This window comes from Diachasmimorpha longicaudata, chromosome 12 (genome assembly GCF_034640455.1).
Source record: "Diachasmimorpha longicaudata isolate KC_UGA_2023 chromosome 12, iyDiaLong2, whole genome shotgun sequence".
NCBI classification, from domain to species: domain Eukaryota; kingdom Metazoa; phylum Arthropoda; class Insecta; order Hymenoptera; family Braconidae; genus Diachasmimorpha; species Diachasmimorpha longicaudata.
Window position 1 is genome coordinate 3,545,043 of NC_087236.1, and position 18,499 is coordinate 3,563,541.

At 35.4% G+C, this 18,499-nt stretch overlaps 3 protein-coding genes across 11 annotated transcripts in view; 2 read left to right on the forward strand and 1 right to left on the reverse strand.

Moving 5' to 3' along the window:
• LOC135167851 (paired amphipathic helix protein Sin3b) overlaps nucleotides 1-5,705 on the forward strand; it is a 42,697-nt gene extending 36,992 nt beyond the window's left edge. For all 8 annotated transcript variants that reach the window (XM_064131470.1, XM_064131474.1, XM_064131472.1 and 5 more), the window contains 3 exons: nucleotides 1,729-1,874; nucleotides 2,749-2,965; nucleotides 4,260-5,705. In XM_064131470.1, the coding sequence (XP_063987540.1) occupies nucleotides 1,729-1,874; nucleotides 2,749-2,965; nucleotides 4,260-4,508 (612 nt within the window). In that variant the 3' untranslated portion in view covers nucleotides 4,509-5,705. The remainder of the gene's footprint in view (nucleotides 1-1,728; nucleotides 1,875-2,748; nucleotides 2,966-4,259) is intronic.
• Nucleotides 5,706-6,949: 1,244 nt separating this feature from the next.
• Nucleotides 6,950-12,283, reverse strand: LOC135167854 (dnaJ homolog subfamily C member 7-like). The gene is made up of 5 exons (XM_064131483.1): nucleotides 10,870-12,283; nucleotides 10,148-10,236; nucleotides 9,704-9,828; nucleotides 8,967-9,425; nucleotides 6,950-8,260 (listed from the first exon to the last, which is right to left on the reverse strand). Exons 1-5 carry the CDS (start codon nucleotides 11,886-11,888, stop codon nucleotides 7,673-7,675), a joined length of 2,280 nt encoding a protein of 759 aa, XP_063987553.1. The 5' UTR covers nucleotides 11,889-12,283; the 3' UTR covers nucleotides 6,950-7,672.
• Nucleotides 12,284-13,004: 721 nt separating this feature from the next.
• On the forward strand, nucleotides 13,005-16,115 carry LOC135167979 (uncharacterized). Of its 2 annotated transcripts, XR_010299952.1 has the most exons (5): nucleotides 13,005-13,314; nucleotides 13,435-13,603; nucleotides 14,120-14,382; nucleotides 14,567-14,691; nucleotides 14,938-16,114. XR_010299952.1 is itself a non-coding variant. In XM_064131745.1 (4 exons), exons 1-4 carry the CDS (start codon nucleotides 13,244-13,246, stop codon nucleotides 14,942-14,944), a joined length of 510 nt encoding a protein of 169 aa, XP_063987815.1. In that variant the 5' UTR covers nucleotides 13,005-13,243; the 3' UTR covers nucleotides 14,945-16,115. The 2 variants fall into 2 exon arrangements, 1 of the variants encoding a protein (XP_063987815.1); XM_064131745.1 differs by lacking the exon at nucleotides 14,567-14,691 and having other exon boundaries at nucleotides 14,938-16,115.
• The last annotated feature ends 2,384 nt before the right edge of the window (nucleotides 16,116-18,499 follow it).

Sequence of the window (18,499 nt, forward strand, 5' to 3'; positions counted from 1 at the left end):
TTTAGGGCTTGTTGAGTACTGGGATTATTATAAAGAATATATCTCTTTTCTAACATAGAATTTCACGCCTCTTTGATGATTAACGTTGGTTAAATGTAAATGAGATTAAATTAATTATGAACAGAGGCGTTGCGTGGGCTCACAATAAAATCAAGTAGGTGACTCAATCGACATTGAATTGTGTAAGATTAATTAATTCTTTAGGCGCACAAACGAATGTTTAATTATGCTATTTTTGTTACAGTAGAGAAGTGATGAATATGAAGTCTGGTAATTACGTTATCTCGCTAATGAGCTATTTTTCGACGAAGTTCAAATTTTTATTTTGTAACTCATGAAGTTTTGAACATTTTTTATGTTATTTGCAATCAAAATTATTCAATTGTTAACGATCAAGACGAGTTATATACAATCAGAAGTGATTTTATTTCAATATTTTGAGTTTATTGTTCGTCCTCAACAATAAATATCTAAAATTAATATTTAAATTGTCAACAAATGAAGTCAATTCAATTGATTAATATTTCTAATGATATATTTCATGAAAAAATTGATAGAAATCATTTATGCTAATCAATTATTCCATGAAAATCTATTGAAAAAATCAGGAAATGAACATCAAAGTCAAAAATTGTTGCCATAAAATCAATCTTCGAATGAAAAACGTTTTCCATCGAAAAATTCTACGAAAATCTCATAAACATTTGGAAAGTTCTGATGCTGATTCCAAAATAAAAATGAAATGTCAGTCCCTTAAAAATTAACATCTAATTATTGATAAAATATCACTTTATATCTGACAATTTAATGCAAATTACTGAAAAATCTGTGATCAACAGAAAATGTTTAAAAAATTTCCTCATTAGTGAGATAATCGAACACAATCAAAGATGATCCACATCAGCTAAAATCATTCTCACTTCTGTGCCAATTTCTTAATTATTTTATTACGCTCGTAACAGTTAATAATTTTTTATTATCAACGTGTATTCGGAACCATCGGCCGGGTCTGTTCACGAGGCTGAAGCTTCACTGTCTTGGCGAGTCTCGATGACAATATTTTTTCATTTTAATTACGTTAATTGTACGATTAATCCTGCAAATACCTTCGTCTCTAGACCCTTCCGATCGTTACTGACTGCACGACGTGATCCTCGACTAATTAAAACCTTCGTAGAAACAAAATTACCTTTTCCGATTAGTTTATAGAGTTGGTAGAGGTAGTGATGCATGATTTCTGCTTGATTTTTCATCATCATATCATACGATTCATCATTAATTATCGAGTACTTTAAAATATGGCATGAGTTAAGTAAATTAGTGCAGTTTTTTTGCGCCAATTGGTTGAGGAAATAATATATTCGTATTATTTACTGCTCGTGATGATAATGAATATAATTTCAGAGCAATCACGATAACTTATCAAAATTCTAGTGACGAATAAAATTTAATATGTAATTGGAGATCAATCATTCATTGGTTTTTCATTAGTGGATACCAGGAATTTGTTGTAAAACTTTTAAAACGATTAAAATGGCGACAAATAATTCGAACAAATCAATTACTCAATATTTAGTCAGTAGTTGGTTATGATAATTAATTGGTCAAATGAATTTTACGACTTGAGGGAGATTTACAACTGTCTCAATGTCGTATATTCGTTTGCTGTTGGTAGTGAGGATCAGGAATATGAATTGAGGGAATAACGAGTGATAATGATTGTTGTAGATCGATGGAAATGGTTGGAGCTCCTTAGGCAGAATCTTAGCGGGTCGTAAACCGGTGTTTCTCTGCCGAAATGTCAAGCGATCCAGGAAACATGCTGCCAAGAAGATGAGACCGGCTGTGCCGAACAATCCGGATAAAAATACTGAGTACGACGTTTATTTTTAAAGATTAATAGATTTTTTTTCGTTTGTGGAGAACGAATACGTGGAAGTTTTTACTTTTTTTTTAAGGCATATTTTTCGAGATTTTTTTATTTTAAATAATAATCAGGGTAATGGTGATATTTTTCTTAATAACGATAATAATACTATTTCCCCTGATTTTTAGAGGTTTCTACAAAATTGAAAACAAATTTCGATTTTCCAAATTTTCAAAATTTTCAAAAAGTCCTTGGGAAGTGCTAGAAAGCTCCTCGAGATTTCTAGGAACTTCTTTCAAAGTTACCTTTATATTTTTTAGTATAAATTATTTGATGTTAAGAAAGAATACGTTAGTTTTCACTCTTTTGAAACAAATTATTAGAAATTTTTTTTTTTTAAATTCCCTTGTTTTTTAGAGGTTTCTAAAAAGTGAAAAAACTTATCAAAACTCCTTGAAGCCTTTGGGAAGTGCTAGAAAGCTCCTCGAACTTTTTAGAACATTTTTGCACCTCTTTGAATTTTAGAAAAACTTGGAATTCCCCAGAAATTGGAGAAAAATCTTATATTGTTTCCAAATTCGCATAAACTACGTGAGATATTCCACGAATTTTCGGTAATTTTCTGTCAAATCAGAAGATGTTCTCTTTGCAGACATATGACGTAACTAAAAAATAAAAATTTAAGTGTTTTCTCACTTTCTTTATTCAAAAAATAAATGTTAAAATCATGATAATGTGAACACTTTCCTACGCTAATTACAAGTTGGCTATAGGACCTTTCGAAAACCTCAAACGAGAGTTTTAGAAGTTCATTTATTAATGAATAATATAATTACTAAATATTGAAAAAGTGTAATCATTGCAAAATAACTTGATTTCAGTGCCACTGAGGGTGAGAAATTAGAGGAAGCGGATGGTGTCAGTGAGTTGCTGAAAAATCCTGGAATTCTGCGAATGCCAGGAACGAGTGATAGCACCGACGTAATAACCTCGGACGACACCCAATGCACTTTCAATCTCAACAGTTATCACATGCTCTATGTAGCAAGTAAAGAGGCTTTTCTGTACAAACCGAACTCTTTCGCACGAGCTAAAGAGGTAAGAATTCTGTTCAATAAATTTTTCTACCCCACAATCATGCAAAAAGCGATAAATGCGGATATCGAACAATTAGTAGTGGTAGACTGAGAAAGAAAATTATCATCGTATCATATAATTTATTTCCTTGATGTTACAAAAGTTTTTCTTTGTTTTACATCCTCCCCAGCCTCTCTTAAAATCCCTTATAATTTACTAGTAACATTTATAAAAAACCAATAATTTATTCTCCTTTCGACCCCTACTCTTCCTTATAACCTCCTCTCCTTAATCCTAATTGCCCGTCTCCTTTTCTTGAGAAAGAAAATTATTTTTGCCAAAAATCCATTCACTTAAGGGAAGTATTTATTTTTTTTATTTCTTGATTTCTAACATCGAGTAATTCCCTGACAATTCTGATTCGGTTTGAGTGAACGTCGTCCTTTATGTTATTCTATAACAAGATCATGCTAATTATAACGTTAAGCGAACTCCTGGAATAATTATGAGCGGTAAATAATTCATCGAAATTCTTCCCTCAAGAAAAGAAGAAATTTAGAAAAAATAAATTATGAAGGGAGTTCATTCAAGGTCACGTGCAAAATACTCATCCTCTAGGGTAATATAATTATCATAATTCACACTTAACTCGATCCTCCGTGGGTGTGATTAGACCGAAGAATTTCAATTTTAAAAACAAATACTTCTCCTAAGTAAATGGATATTTGTCAAAAACATTTTTCTTTCTTTCTGTAGTTTATTTTTTGTATATATCCTCTAGAGTTTTGTCATGTTGCTCCCATCCCTCACCCCTATAGTTATCAATTACAACCACAACTTGGTTTGAGTTAGTTTCTTCAAGTATTCACATCGAAATCTTTGCAATTTTTCTTGTTTGTCTTGAATTAGTTCATTTAAATATTAAGAGCTAAATCTTTGAAATTTTTCTTTTGTTAAGCATTTGAAATTTATTTACTCAATTTATCAGCTATAAATTGAAAATATATAGAATTGATATCTGATCTGTATAAATCTTTGGCTTGAATTAATTTATTTAAATATTCACATCGAAACGTTTGGGATTTTTCCAAAATTAAACATTTGCAGTTAAATGTCGCAGTCAAATACAATAAAAATAAAAGTAAAAAATGCAACTGAAAGAAATAACGAATTGTCATAACGTCAATTACACATAATTAATCTCCCCCATTCCCTAATAAATTAGCAGAGTTTCGTTATCACCTTTAGAATTGAAATGGAACAATTATTTTATTTTTATTTTATTTTTAAACATATGTTTTTCTTTATTTTTCAGTGTCACCCCGCAATAACGAAAAATCTCAACACGAAATTCCACAGTTGGTTGTCAAATTGGGCATCGAAAAATGTTGCTGACTCCCAACATCGACTCTGTCAAGACTGGTTAATGGGTCGTTACGAGAATTTAATACCCCACAGGACAAGAGTGATTACCGATAATGATCAGAGTCGTTCACCCTACAGATCATACAATCGATATCGTGTTGAACGAATCAAATCCGAGACAGACTCTGAAACAACGTAGTTCAACGTATTTTCACATTCATTAATCTGAAGCAGGAGAATGTGATAAATAAATAAATAAATAAATAAATAAGTAAACAATTGTGTACACTTCTGGGACCATGTGAAAATTACTCGGTGCGGACGTCTATCGAAGAGACGAGATATCGCGCGTTTGTGTGGAAAATTTCCAAGTTGGCTGATCAATTAATTATCTTTCATCAATGAAGATATTGATTAACAAATAAATAGTGCTCTTGAGAGTGAGAGTAGAAGGATAATGTGCTGCTAATTGAAGCAATCAAATGATGTAAATAATTATTTCATTGTAAGAAAGAAGAACATTTCAATTGTAAAAATATCTTTTATTTAAAAAATCATTGAAATAATCCAGTGGTGAAGTGACAAAACGTCAAAATATTATCGAAAATTCTCAATAAATTTATCAAAATCTCCCATTTCATGGGTAAAATAGTTTTTAATTTTTATGGCATCACTTTGTCGAAAAATTTACGACGAAACTTCCTACGATTGAAGATTTTGATCGATATTTTCCCCAAAATTTATTCTTCAATTAAAACGACTCTTCGTTAACGTTTTTACACTTCGCCACTAAATCTCTTCATCCAAATGTTTTTTTTATTGAATGTTCGTAGACATTTTCTAGAGTAATTGACGTGCATTCCACTGCAATTTTTAGAGACATTGAGATATTTTCTAATGATAATTTCCTGCATTTTTTTTTTCGATGTTTTTTTTTGTATTCAAAGGTGATTTATCCGAAGGTCTGTTATTATTCACCAGAGATTTTTAATCGGGCGATTGAAAACCATTTTGATGGAGAGATGTGGAGGGAAAATTTATTGAAAGATTGAATAGGATGACATTGACAATCATTGATCGGATAGTACAAACAACGGCCTCACTGAGTAAATTGATAAAGCCATGAATAGAAAATATTTGAATGTACAAACAATCTGACTATAAATTCTGTGCTCCTTTCTCAATCGATTTTTTTTTTATTTACTATTGAGAGCAGCTTATTGCATAATACTGTACAGTTATTTTCATTTGCAACCAATTATTTATCGATCGACCTTCTCTTTCCAATTGTGAAAATGTACTTTTCAATATGAATAATATATTTGTACAAAAATAACGTTAGGTACTGTAAAGATTTACTCGTAAGAAATTCAAATGAATTTTTTAAAATAATGAATCTTAAGACTTGTTTTATTGTTTAGTCAATGTTTTAGAAATGATATTTTACACGTAATTAACATCAACCCTAGGATGCTAAATAGTATCTGAGAAGATGAGAATAATCAGATGATATGATTAATTTTATGTAGATGATTGAGTGAGCTAATTAATTTTCAAGGGTTCTTTGATTTCTCGGTTGAAAGTCCAGTTGTTGTCGGGAAATATAATATGTTGAATACAATCAGTGTTTTTTATTCAGGAACAATTATTATTATTTGTAATAAACAGCCTTTGAAAATAATTATCACACTTGGAAATGTCTTTTGAAGAAATGAGATAACATTTTAGTTGTTCTGCCCTTTTCGTAGATTAAAAAATTATCGCAAACTACGCAGCATTTTTGAAAACCCAATTTTTTGGGTTTTTGGAAAACATTTAAGTCGTTCTGCCTTTTTAGTGGATTCGAAGATTATCACAAACTACGCAACATTTTTGAAAATTAAATTTTTTGGATTTTTGAAAAACATTTAAGTCGTTCTGCTCTTTCAGTAGATTCGAAAATTATCGAAAACTGCAGTAAACTTTTAAAAACTAAATTTTTGAAATTTTTGCATTTGTGGAAAACATTGAAGTCGTTATGCCCTTTTAGTAGATTTAACGATTATCGAAAACTGCATTTGGAATCGCATTTGTGTCCTCAATTTAATTATTTGTATAGCTCAATTATTGTTGATCATTACACGTAGAAAAATCCAGGAATTTCAATTTGGAGAAATTGATATTCAAAATCAATATTTAATACGTAAAGTATTATTTTTTTTAAACATTTTCTTATTATGAACAGATAACCGATCTTTTTCCCAACTAAACCCCCTTTTTTTTTGACACGGATTCCTTGCTCTCTAATGTTAGTGGACGTTTCCCTGTGGTGTTCACATCTGAATTGAGTTCGGAAATCCGTGAATGGGACTTGGAAACGTACAGATTTGTTCAGATTTCTTCATTTGACATTCACTGTCTCAACTTTCTCTTAATTAAAACTTCCTTTCATATCATCTACCGAGGCTTCCTCAACTACAGCTCCAGAGAATTGATTTTATTGGCGATCACTGCCAGGAAGAACACTTGTCCCTCTGAAGTCTTCGATGTGGGTGAGTACGGAATTTAATTCAAAGTCAAACAATTAACATGTCGTTTATTTAAAGACAGAACTGCAAGAGACTGAAAAAAAATATCGTTAACAAATGAAAAATCCGAAGCTTTTTTTAATTTCTTTATTCAAAAAATCTGCAAAAACTTGTAAATTCAATGTTTTTTCACATTAGTATATGTATTACAACTATACGAATACACGCCACAGATAAATTACGTGCTAACTTAACAATAATTTCTTAGAAAATGATTATCCTCACATTAAAAAAATATTTTTGTCATAAAAAGAAAAATATAACAAATAAAATTGTCTTCACTCGTTCGTTTGAAATTTTTATAAAATTCTCTTCTCTTAGTTTCCATAATGATTAAGCCGTTTTTGATGCTTTCATTTAGCTTAATTTTCTTTCAATAGTGGGGAGGAGGACTTGACCCTCCTCGTAGCTGGTGGCTGGGCCCGGTGCCAGGGCCTAAGGCCCTCCAGTCCTTCTTGGCCATCACGACACCTTCTCCGGGAATCTTCAACCTCTGCTGCACATCTTATCGTTTAATTTTCCCAAAAATTTCGGTTAAAAAATTTTCGACATTTTTCCAGGGAATAGAAACTCCAATTTTGGAGATATTTCATTAATCATGATTTATCAATCGTCAGACAATCGAATCGCCATCGACTATCGATTCTTATTCATCGAATAAGAATCATCGAGCAATCGAACCGTCATCGACTATCACTCGACCAAGTGCTCAGATCTCCAATTTCCAAAGTTTTCCATCAAAATTCTCCATATACTATATATTGTATATCACACATTATATATTATATACGATATATTATATCAATGTCCTTTTGCACGAGGCTTCCAGCTTTTTATAAGCGTTTAAAATATCTTTAAATATCCTCTCGTGTTTTTTCTGCTGCTGTTCAGTGTCATTCACATGGCGATCAGGATGGTGTATCATCGCTTTCGCCCTGTACGCTTGTCTAATCTCTTCAAGCGATGGATCCATACTCACTCCCAAAAGCTTATATGGATCCTTCTTCACCTGTGCCAACAACCTCTCAGCCTCCAGGATGAATTTGTTACACTCATTTCCAGGGTCCAGATTACAGACCCTGGAAAAATCAGCAATAGCTTCTTCATATTCTTTCATTTCCATGTAACAATGTCCTCTTTGTTGCAGATATAGCACGCACGTTGAATCGATATCTATGGCCTGTGAGTATTCCTTAATAGCTCTGTCATAATTCATGAGCATAAAGGATGCCCCGCCCATCCTGTAGAACAGCTTCCTTTGCATGCGTGGATTGTTAGGATCTATTGAGAGGGCTGATACGTAGGCAACATGGGCGCCTTCAAAATTGCTGCATTTCAATTGTGCGTTTCCTGTTGATAGCAGGGACCTGTATAGTTTGATTGCCTGAAAAGTTACAAAGATTCTGTCATAAAACTGTTGTTCATGTAAAAGGGACAGGAGGGAATTATCCTCGAGGGGTTGTTGTTAATATTTTAGCATTTTACAAGTTTTTTTGACAAATTTCTGAAAAATAGTTGATGCAATTAACTTTTATTATCGTGGACGATTTTTTCTACTTTTTCAGTGATTTTATGTCATTTTATTGCTGAAACTATTGGTTCATTTGCGAAGTTTCTGAATTGAAATTTTGTGTTTTCTGCTGATATCAGGTACCAATTCAGGCGTCAGGCGTTCCATCCCTTAATGTTAATTATGTCAGGCGAGCCTGAGGTTTGATCAGAGCTTGATCTGGTGGTGGCCAGGTTCAACTAATCAGGCGAGACTTGATGAAGAACTGATCAGTTTCTTATTGACTCCATCTGATCGGAATTACTCTGATCAGGTTCTGATACGGTGAACTTGATCTGCACCTGAGGTCCGTTCAGCTGTAATCACCTTGATCAAGTTCGCATGAGATCCGATTGATCAAGTCCGGAACGAGTGAAGGCGTTACATGCCTGATCAAGTTCTAATCCAGTCCTCGGATCAGTACCTGATTATACAGGAGGTCTGACTTGATGCAGACCTGAGTCAAATTTCCACTCGGGCTAAGGGAGAGAACGACGAAAAATCCGCTAGAAAAATTCTGGATATCAATTGCAAAAATTACCTTAACGATTTTATGAGATTTTGTGTGATCCGGATCAAGTTGGAGAACCTTTTTGAAGTAGGCCACAGCTTCCTCGAGATTAGTATAATATATCCGAAGTCCAAGAATGTATTGTGCATCAACATTGATGGAATCCTGCTGCAGTATCTCGTCGAGTATCTTTTTAGCTTCTTCGTGACGATTGAGCAATGCCAAATATTCCGCCTTTTTTACTTTGAAGGACGAGCAAAAGGGACTGATGCCCAGACAGTCATTGATACTATTCAGGGCCATTTTATAATCTTTCTTTGTGATGGCGATCGCCTCCTTCTGCAAATGTCTGTTTAGTTCGTTCAGTCTGGTACGTTCGGTAGATATGATGTCAAGATTTGGATTGATTTCCGATAATTGGTGTAGATGGATTTTGGCAGACATCCGGGTACCCAGAGCCATAGAACACGTAATCAGCTGTGTGTATGCCTGGAAAAAAATGATAATTAGTTCTACTGCCATCGACATTGATATTTTGTTAATCGTAAATTGTGGACGAAGCGATAAACATGACGAAAAATCCGGAAAACCCGACTACAAGGGGAATTGAATTTTTGGATTCATCGACGTTTCAAGTAAAATTGTGAATATATTCGTTATACAACGAATATATATTCGTTGGTTATATTCGTTATTTCAACGTAATGATATGTCGTCCAAATGGAATTCTCTTGATAAAATTAATGTTTTCGACAATACAAACATACCTTGACAGATGAAGGATCCCTTTGAATAACTTTTTGTGCATCGAGGTAACCAGGATTGAACTGCTGCAACTTTATGTAGCAAGCACTACGATTATTGAAGTTGATTGGATCAGTGGGGCACAATTCTAGAATTTATCCACAAACAATCGAAATTTTAAATTTTAAAAATGAGCGGAAATCAATGAAAGAACCAACTTAATAATAAATCACCAAGAAATCCATTGAATTATCAAATTTTCATTAAATTTTCCCGTAAAAATGTTCAATTATTTTCTCTACATTTTTTCCTTTCAAACAAATAGACAAATTACTCGTTTAAAGTAATAATTGACAATTATTAGATGTTTAACTAGTGATTGATTCATTATTCGTGTGATTTATTGTTATAAAAATTTAAAAAGTAGTCAAGCAATCGAAATCAATAGAATTATTTTAAAATATTACCGATAAGTTTGGAATAAGATGATAGAGCACATTCGTAGTTTCCACTTTCATATTGAAGTTTCGCCAACTTCCGGTTCAGTTCAATGGTCCTAGACTCGTGAACAAAAAAAGCAAATAAGTGAACAATTGTATTGATTATAAATTAATAGTTATCATTAATAATAAATTGCCAATTCCCTGCTGATTGGATTCAACATTTTAAATCACTATTTGCTCTAATTTTTGTTTCCATTTATTCATGTCAGGGCTATTGTTAATTAAAATGTCGAAAATTACGTGTCAATTAATTCTATCAAATAATTACATGAAGAAAGTATTAGAGGGTTGGGGTTTACGGGGTTGTGTTTATATAAATACTTTCATTTATTTATATATATATTTATATATGTGTTGTTACCATTAAAGTGTAAGAGATGTTAAGAAAGGCTGGGGAGGATGTGAAGCAAAGAAAGACTTTTGTAACATCAAGGAAATAAATAGTAATAATAAAAAATGATAAATTTTAAACAAACTATTAATAACCAAAAATAAACGAACATCCAAAGACTGTCAACCCTCGCCTTCAATTCCACTTAATAAAAATCAGGAACTTGAATTTTCATCGATATGTTCCCCTTCGGAAGCAAAACAATCGAAAATGACGAAATTAAAAACCTTCGAAAAATCATCTGCACTAAAAAAAAATAAAATAATAAAAATAAATAAAAAGTCAGTGATCATACTTGTCCGACGTCGTTTGATTTCTATTACCATCGGCCTTCGGTTGATTATTCTCATTAGAAAAATTTGCTGGCTTGGAAGTCTCCCTCCTGGGATCGTACCGAGACTGACCGACACTCGTGTGCGCGTATCTCGAATCCTTCCCAGACCGTTCACCCACGTTCTGACAGTTATCGGCATCACCTTCCGTCGAGCTGCTGTTCTCTTCTCCAACTTCATCCTTAGACCGTTCCCCACGTTCCTGAGACTCCTCATTTTTCTCATCTTCGCAATTTTCCGAATGATTTTTTCCTCTATCACTCGATCCATCAAATTTTGTGGCACCTTCCGATTCTCCGGGTGACTCATCCCTGGGATTCTCCCGCGATTTGTTATCATCATTATCACAATCCGTGTTATCACCACAATTTTTTGATCTTTCCGGTCTCGGTCCCTGAAATGTTCTCCTCCCCTGTCCCCGATAGTTCGACCCACGATATCCAAAGTGTCTGGAGTTACCGCGATGCTGATGATTAGAATTTCGCCAGTGCTGGTGATCCCCAGACTTCTCACCTTCTGGAGGTGGTCCAGAGGACGTTCCGTTCCTCGGCTTATCATTCCCTCTGTTGTCCTGGTGATTGCGATTCCGATTGTGGTGAGTCCTGGGGCCCTGGGCCCATGGGCCAGTCCTCGAAGGCCCCTTGAACTCAGAATCACTCGTTCCAGCAGATCTATTATCAGCCCGACAAGCTTTCCTGTTCTTCTGATAATTTTTTTTCGGATTTCTGTGATCGTAATGAGAATTATTACTGTTCTTGTCATTTTGGTTTGAGGACCGACACATTTTGGCGTAATGGCCGACTTTTCCACATCCAATGCAGGTTTTCTCTTCAGCTGGACAATAATGAATGAATTTCCATACTCCACCACAATTTCTGCAGGCTCTCAAAGGGACTCCACGCCTAGTCTCTTGGCTTTCATAATTGTTCGTTGGTTTTTCCACTTTAACATCCCCGTCGTCGGATTTCGATGCCTCGTTCATCCTTCACTATTTCCAATAATCAGAAGTCACGTTCCCCACTAATTTTGTGAACAGGTTAGGAGTGTAAGGCGGTTGGAGGATTGTTAATAAATTTTTGCGCTTATTAACGGTCGCGAAGTGCGCGGAGAATCGACTGCACACAGTGGGAAGTGAAATAAGGGAATCCCGAGAATTATCGTCTCCCTATGTCGCGTAGACCGCTACTAACCATATAGGGTCCCTATGACTTCCATATTATTACTAGATTTAGCCTCTGGCGTTCAACTATTCTATTCAATAATTTAAACTTTCGGGAAAAGGTTCAAGCCATTTGTAATATTTTTAAACACGTTTGAAGATGAAAAAAGACAGCCTTTTTAAATGGTCAGTTTCAGAGACTTATGAGCAGATACAAGTAATAAATTTTAAAATTGATTGACACACCCAAAGAGGATAGACCAAAGTAGAGGCTCAGTTCTGGGGGTTTGACTGACGCCAGTTTCTCCACGTTACCGACACGATTTCACCCCCGAGGAGACGGGGCGCCACGAGTCCTACTGGGGTATCTGCATATCGGCCAAGCGGGGGGGGGCTCCGTTCGTACTCGTTCAACTGTACAAATGATCAACTGTACACAGAATTTTCAAACGGTGAGAGCACCGTTTGAAAATTCTGAAATTCTAAAAAGCTAGGCTGTACATGTGGACCCAGCGCCACATGTACAGCCTAGCTTTTTCTCTCGACAGTTGAATCCCTTCACAGTGATGCTCTCGCCGTCTGAAAATTCTGTGTACAGTTGATCATTTGTACAGTTGAACAAGTACGAACGGAGCCCCCCCGCTTGGCCGATATGCAGATACCCCAGTAGGACTCGTGGCGCCCCGTCTCCTCGGGGGTGAAATCGTGTCGGTAACGTGGAGAAACTGGCGTCAGTCAAACCCCCAGAACTGAGCCTCTACTTTGGTCTATCCTCTTTGGACACACCAGAGACCATAGGGGAGATTAGCAGGGCCAATCCTGGGAGATCAACCGGGGGGGGGGGGGCTCCGTTTGTACTTGTTCAACTGTACAGAGAATTTTCAAACGGTGAGAGCACCACTGCACAGGGGTCCGACTGTCGAGAGAAAAAACTAAGCATAGCCACATCTGTCCTATTATAAAAAGGAGACCCGTGTACAGATCGATATCGATATTTCTCGAAGAAATATCTCGAAAATGCGTAAGCGTAAGACAGAAACCGAAGCGACATCTGTCGATTATATTAGTCGCACATTGGGCTGGAACAAATGAACCGGTAAAAACCATCACATTTGGCAACGTGTTTGAGTGTTTTTATCCTATTATAAAAAGGAGATAATTTATAATCGTGAAACATCATGACATCTCCACCTATTAAATATACGACCAACAGAGCCATTGATCATTTCAATGTTGCAGCTACACTCATGTAAGTATTCCTATTATTATTTTTAAAAAATGAACATATTTCAAAAATTTATTATGCATTCAATCATCATAACCTATCATTGACACGTGTTCGGAGAGTAATTTCATTTTTTTTTCTTAGGAAAATCATCGGCTACGTCGACTGCATTGAAGGCCTGAGAGAGTTGCCAAAGTCTCCATCTAAGTGGATTTACAAGTGCATTTTAAATAACAATGATGGCAGAAGGGTTCGCATACTTTGCTCGGGGGATGATGCTCTCAAATACAAGGATGAGATCAAGATGTATCAGGTACAGGTGATTTCCATTCAAAAAGAAAAAAAGTGAAATTGTCACATATAATACCATAAGAGTGGTAGGGAACCTAGAGGGAAATACTCGATAATGTTGAAGCTCGAGTGGTATTCAGGAGATTATTTTTCCTATCCAAATTTCGGCAAAGAGAATTGTGCCATGAAATGAAGAGAGGTTTATTTGGTTAAGTTATCGTTTGTTTTTTTTATATATAGCCTACCCGCAGAATTATGAAAAAATTATCGCATATAATACCACAAGAACTCCGAAATTATCGAATATTTCCCGATAGGTTCGTTGCAAACAAATGAACGTAAGAACGTACGTTATTTATTTGTAGGGAACCTTAAGGGGAAAAAAATATCAACGAATAAATAACATAAATGCCCAGTTCAGTTTTCTAGGTCAGTTTTCTGTTTTGGAAACAAAATGAATATCTATATGAATATCTATGCGAATATCTGTATGAATATCTATGAGAATAGATGAAAAATTTGAAATTTTACTTTTTAGATAATAAAAATCACTGGAGGGATTATTAAAGCGGCCAATCCACAGTATCGGCGATCAACGGACACTGTGAGCGACAAAGAATTTCAATTTGCACGTAGGAGCACTTTCGACATCTTTGGCACATTTAACATTACGAATGGAGCTGACAATGGAAGGTCGAAGGTCATCTCATATAAAAAATTGAGATGGAGAACGTTTGTGCTGCTCGCGGGCCAGTCCAGATCACTGGATGGCTCAAAGAGCCATTCAGAAGCATTACCACGGTAAGTGGTTCGAGTTATGGATCTGGCATGTTTTGTACAAGGGTTCATCGCATGACCATTCACGTGGTAACATACATCCCGAGAGAAGATTTGATCGAGGGAATCAAAATGACCATTAAAGGTCGAGTTGATTGTCGTGGGGATGGTTTTGTTCTGAATATTAACAGCATGGATGACATTGCAGTCCTGACTGAGGATGTAGCCCTCAATGAAGATGAGTTGGATGATGCTGTCGAAGCACCTCCTCTCATTCTCAAACGAGGGGCAGCTGAATCTGCATCTGGAGAGGCGATGGACGTCGCGAATAAGGTACTTTTTTTTATTAATGGTTATGGTTATCCAAATTTAATTACTTTTAATTTTTCACTATTCTCCCTTCAATGCAAGAGAATATTGCAATATTTTCATCTAATGTTGGCTTAGTTTCAAGCAGAATTCAGTATAATATTTTCATTAGAACATTAATAAAAAAAATTTTCTATGGAAATATAAATGAAAATGCATTGAATCATTCATTAAACAGTTATTAAGAACAGATAATCTTTTTTGTTTCAGAAACTGAAAGCTGAATAGCTTTAATGACGGGCTATTTACTCTGGAAGTTCAATTGCAAAATTGAAAATTTTTTCTATAACAAGTTCTAAACTGTTATTTTTTCACACAAAAATTGAGTTCTATAACAAGTTTAACACTGTTATTTTTTTACGCAAAAATTGAATTCTATAACAAGTTTAATACTGTTATTTTTTTACACAAAAATGAAACATTGACAAGCTTGAGCTCTTTAAGAATCTGATTTTTTACTTTTAAAGACTGCCAACTTCATAGCAGTAAGGTTAATACTCATTTAGCTTTAACAACCAAAACAGGTGGAATTATAATAATCTATTCATGAACATTAGTATTTATTCAGAATTTATTTCAATATATGGCCCTGTTTTTGAAGAAAAAGTATTACTAAACATTTGTATTTTTTATATATAACAGAGAAAACTGAAGACTAATTAATTTTATGATTAAAGTAGATAAAGCCCTCCGGAATCACAGATAAGTGATACAAAGGATGTATTCATGTTAATGTTTGTTCATAGTTCTTAACATATGTTGTAATGTCAATTATAATTGTTGGAACATTATTTTTGTTTTCATTTCAAAATCCGTCCCACTCCTGTAAATGTTTATTGAACGCAAGTGGCATAGGTTTGGAGTTAATGGTTTCATTAATAAAAATTTAAAACGCGATTTTTTTGCAGACATTCAGTTTGAACCTTCCCTACGGTTGTAAGTCGCAGGTATACACCTTAGTGCGGCAACAATGTCTCCTGCACTACTACTCACGAAAAAAAATTCGCAAGCAGCGATGTTCTTGGTTATGTGAAGGGAATAAATAATCTCAATCGCATAATTTGATGTTCACAAATAATTAGAAAATCTTTAATTATTAGATTAGATTATTATGAGACTAAGAACGCCCTCTTCCTGACTTGACTGATTGCTGTCGCTATTATAGCTAAATCTCGAATTTGCGGAAATGTTCTCGATTCTGTATACCGTATGCTGCCTCGCACTGTATAGTATATGCAATCTTAGAGCAATCGAAATATATTAAGATTTTCCCAATTGTCTTTTTCCATGAGTTTTAATTTTAACTTCGAAGATAGAATAAGAGCATTCATTTTCTAGAGTTTTCAATTCTTATGATTTGGAAAAGATGGCGCGTGCGTAGCACGCGCGGACGATCTCGTACAGACAAAGAGGATAGACCAAAGTAGAGGCTCAGTTCTGGGGGTTTGACTGACGCCAGTTTCTCCACGTTACCGACACGATTTCACCCCCGAGGAGACGGGGCGCCACGAGTCCTACTGGGGTATCTGCATATCGGCCAAGCGGGGGGGGGCTCCGTTCGTACTCGTTCAACTGTACAAATGATCAACTGTACACAGAATTTTCAAACGGTGAGAGCACCGTTTGAAAATTCTGAAATTCTAAAAAGCTAGGCTGTACATGTGGACCCAGCGCCACATGTACAGCCTAGCTTTTTCTCTCGACAGTTGAATCCCTTCACAGTGATGCTCTCGCCGTCTGAAAATTCTGTGTACAGTTGATCATTTGTACAGTTGAACAAGTACGAACGGAGCCCCCCCGCTTGGCCGATATGCAGATACCCCAGTAGGACTCGTGGCGCCCCGTCTCCTCGGGGGTGAAATCGTGTCGGTAACGTGGAGAAACTGGCGTCAGTCAAACCCCCAGAACTGAGCCTCTACTTTGGTCTATCCTCTTTGTCTGTACAGGCGGCGCAGGGTGGGTTAAACAGCGTGGACGAGGTAGAGATTGATAATTTTCTCTCGACAGTTGAATCCCTGCACAGTGGTACTCTTGACCATTTGTACAGTTGATATTTAAAATCACTATTTAATAAGTAAAGTATTAATTTTCTTAACCATTGCCTTATTATGAACAGATAACCGAACTTTTTCCCAAATAAACCCTTTTTTCTTTTTGACATGGACTCCTTGCTCTCTAATGTTAGTGGACGTTTCCCTGTGGTGTTCACATCTGAATTGAGTTCGGAAATCCGTGAATGGGACTTGGGAACGTACAGATTTGTTCAGATTTCTTCATTTGACATTCACTGTCTCAACTTTCTCTTAATTAAAACTTCCTTTCATATCATCTACCGAGGCTTCCTCAACTACAGCTCCAGAGAATTGATTTTATTGGCGATTACCGCCAGGAAGAACACTTGTCTCTCTGGAGTCTTCGATGTGGGTGAGTACGGAATTTAATTCAAAGTCAAACAATTCGGTCGTGAAGTGGTAAACTAGGATAAGTGCAGAAATCCGAATTTCTCAGGAGAGCTGAAAAACGATTTGCAGCATTGTAAGGAGGATTTTCACGCATCTAATGATGGATATTTATTTATTGCTCCAGTATTTGTTAATAACGATGGCACCAAGACTTTGTACTAGATTTGATGCCTAATTCACGCACTTATCCTCACTGTCATGATTGGCAACAAAAGATAAGTCAACTTATCTTCCTCGGCAATAAAAATGGAAAGAGATATGTTGACTTATCCTCTAGTTGTTGTCGGGATCATAATCAATTATTAAATTCCGTCGCATTGTGTACGAAACATTTTATTTATGTATTTATTAGACTGCATTTTCAATTGTATTACACTGATCATATCTACCCCTTTTTAATCATTGTCTTCACTTGATGAGATAATGTCTGGATCCGTTAGTCTTCATTTTCTTGTACATTTTCACCGTAACGACGTTTGCACTCGGACAATTCACATACAACTGACCTCCCCCCCGTAAGGAGGGATATTATATAGCAATGAAATCATTCGTAACACATAATTTTATTGGTCCTTGGCTGTGGGTGGTCGTGTACGCAATGGACAGGGGTAGTGAAATTTTGTTATAGTTATAGGGGATTTGCAATTTTTCACGTAAATTATTGAGTGTCGGTTGTTTTATCCCCAAGTAAGATTGGTAGTAGAGAAGAGAAAAAACTCGATAGAGCTGATATTCTCTCTCCTGCTTTTTTGGCGCTGACTCTATTTATTTTGTAAACATTGCCCGTTTTTTATGGCGGGTTATAATTCGTGGTTGATGATAATATTTTATGACCATCAACCAGATTGGTAGATCTCATTGAGTGGGAGATAAACCGATTGAACTACTGTCCCGGAATCCCCAACGAATTATTGTTGATTTGTTTGAATAAATAATTTATTCAAATTCAACAAATAATAATCAACTTCAAGCCGCTCGAAACAGACCTGGTTCAAACAATGCAGCAAGTTGTGTAGAAATAGTAAGATAAGTCAACTTATCCTTTCCCAGCAACTCAACCTCCGAGGATATGTCAACTTATCTTCATTTGCGCTGTCATAATGTCACTTATCCTCCTCATTTTTGTTCGATACTGGCACCAAAAATTGATTTTCAGCTAAATCCTTTTGTGAGGACCTCCGGAACAATGTTATGCTTCAATTTAAACAAAAAACCCATTTTCAAAAAAAATGCACTTATCCTAGTTTACCACTTCACGACCTAAATATTCGGGGCTTCCATCAGAATTCACTGGATAGGACAATATAAAT

Excerpts from the sequence above, each read along its gene's own strand:
- LOC135167854 (XM_064131483.1), bottom strand. The coding sequence starts at position 11,888 with ATGAACGAGGCATCGAAATCCGACGACGGGGATGTTAAAGTGGAAAAA. Across the intron at positions 9,426-9,703 it reads GGGATCCTTCATCTGTCAAG|GCATACACACAGCTGATTAC; the intron begins GTATGTTTGTAT and ends ATTTTTTTCCAG. Across the intron at positions 8,261-8,966 it reads AATCTCATAAAATCGTTAAG|GCAATCAAACTATACAGGTC; the intron begins GTAATTTTTGCA and ends GTAACTTTTCAG.
- LOC135167979 (XM_064131745.1), top strand. The coding sequence starts at position 13,244 with ATGACATCTCCACCTATTAAATATACGACCAACAGAGCCATTGATCAT. Across the intron at positions 13,315-13,434 it reads AATGTTGCAGCTACACTCAT|GAAAATCATCGGCTACGTCG; the intron begins GTAAGTATTCCT and ends TTTTTTTCTTAG. Across the intron at positions 13,604-14,119 it reads ATGAGATCAAGATGTATCAG|ATAATAAAAATCACTGGAGG; the intron begins GTACAGGTGATT and ends TTTACTTTTTAG.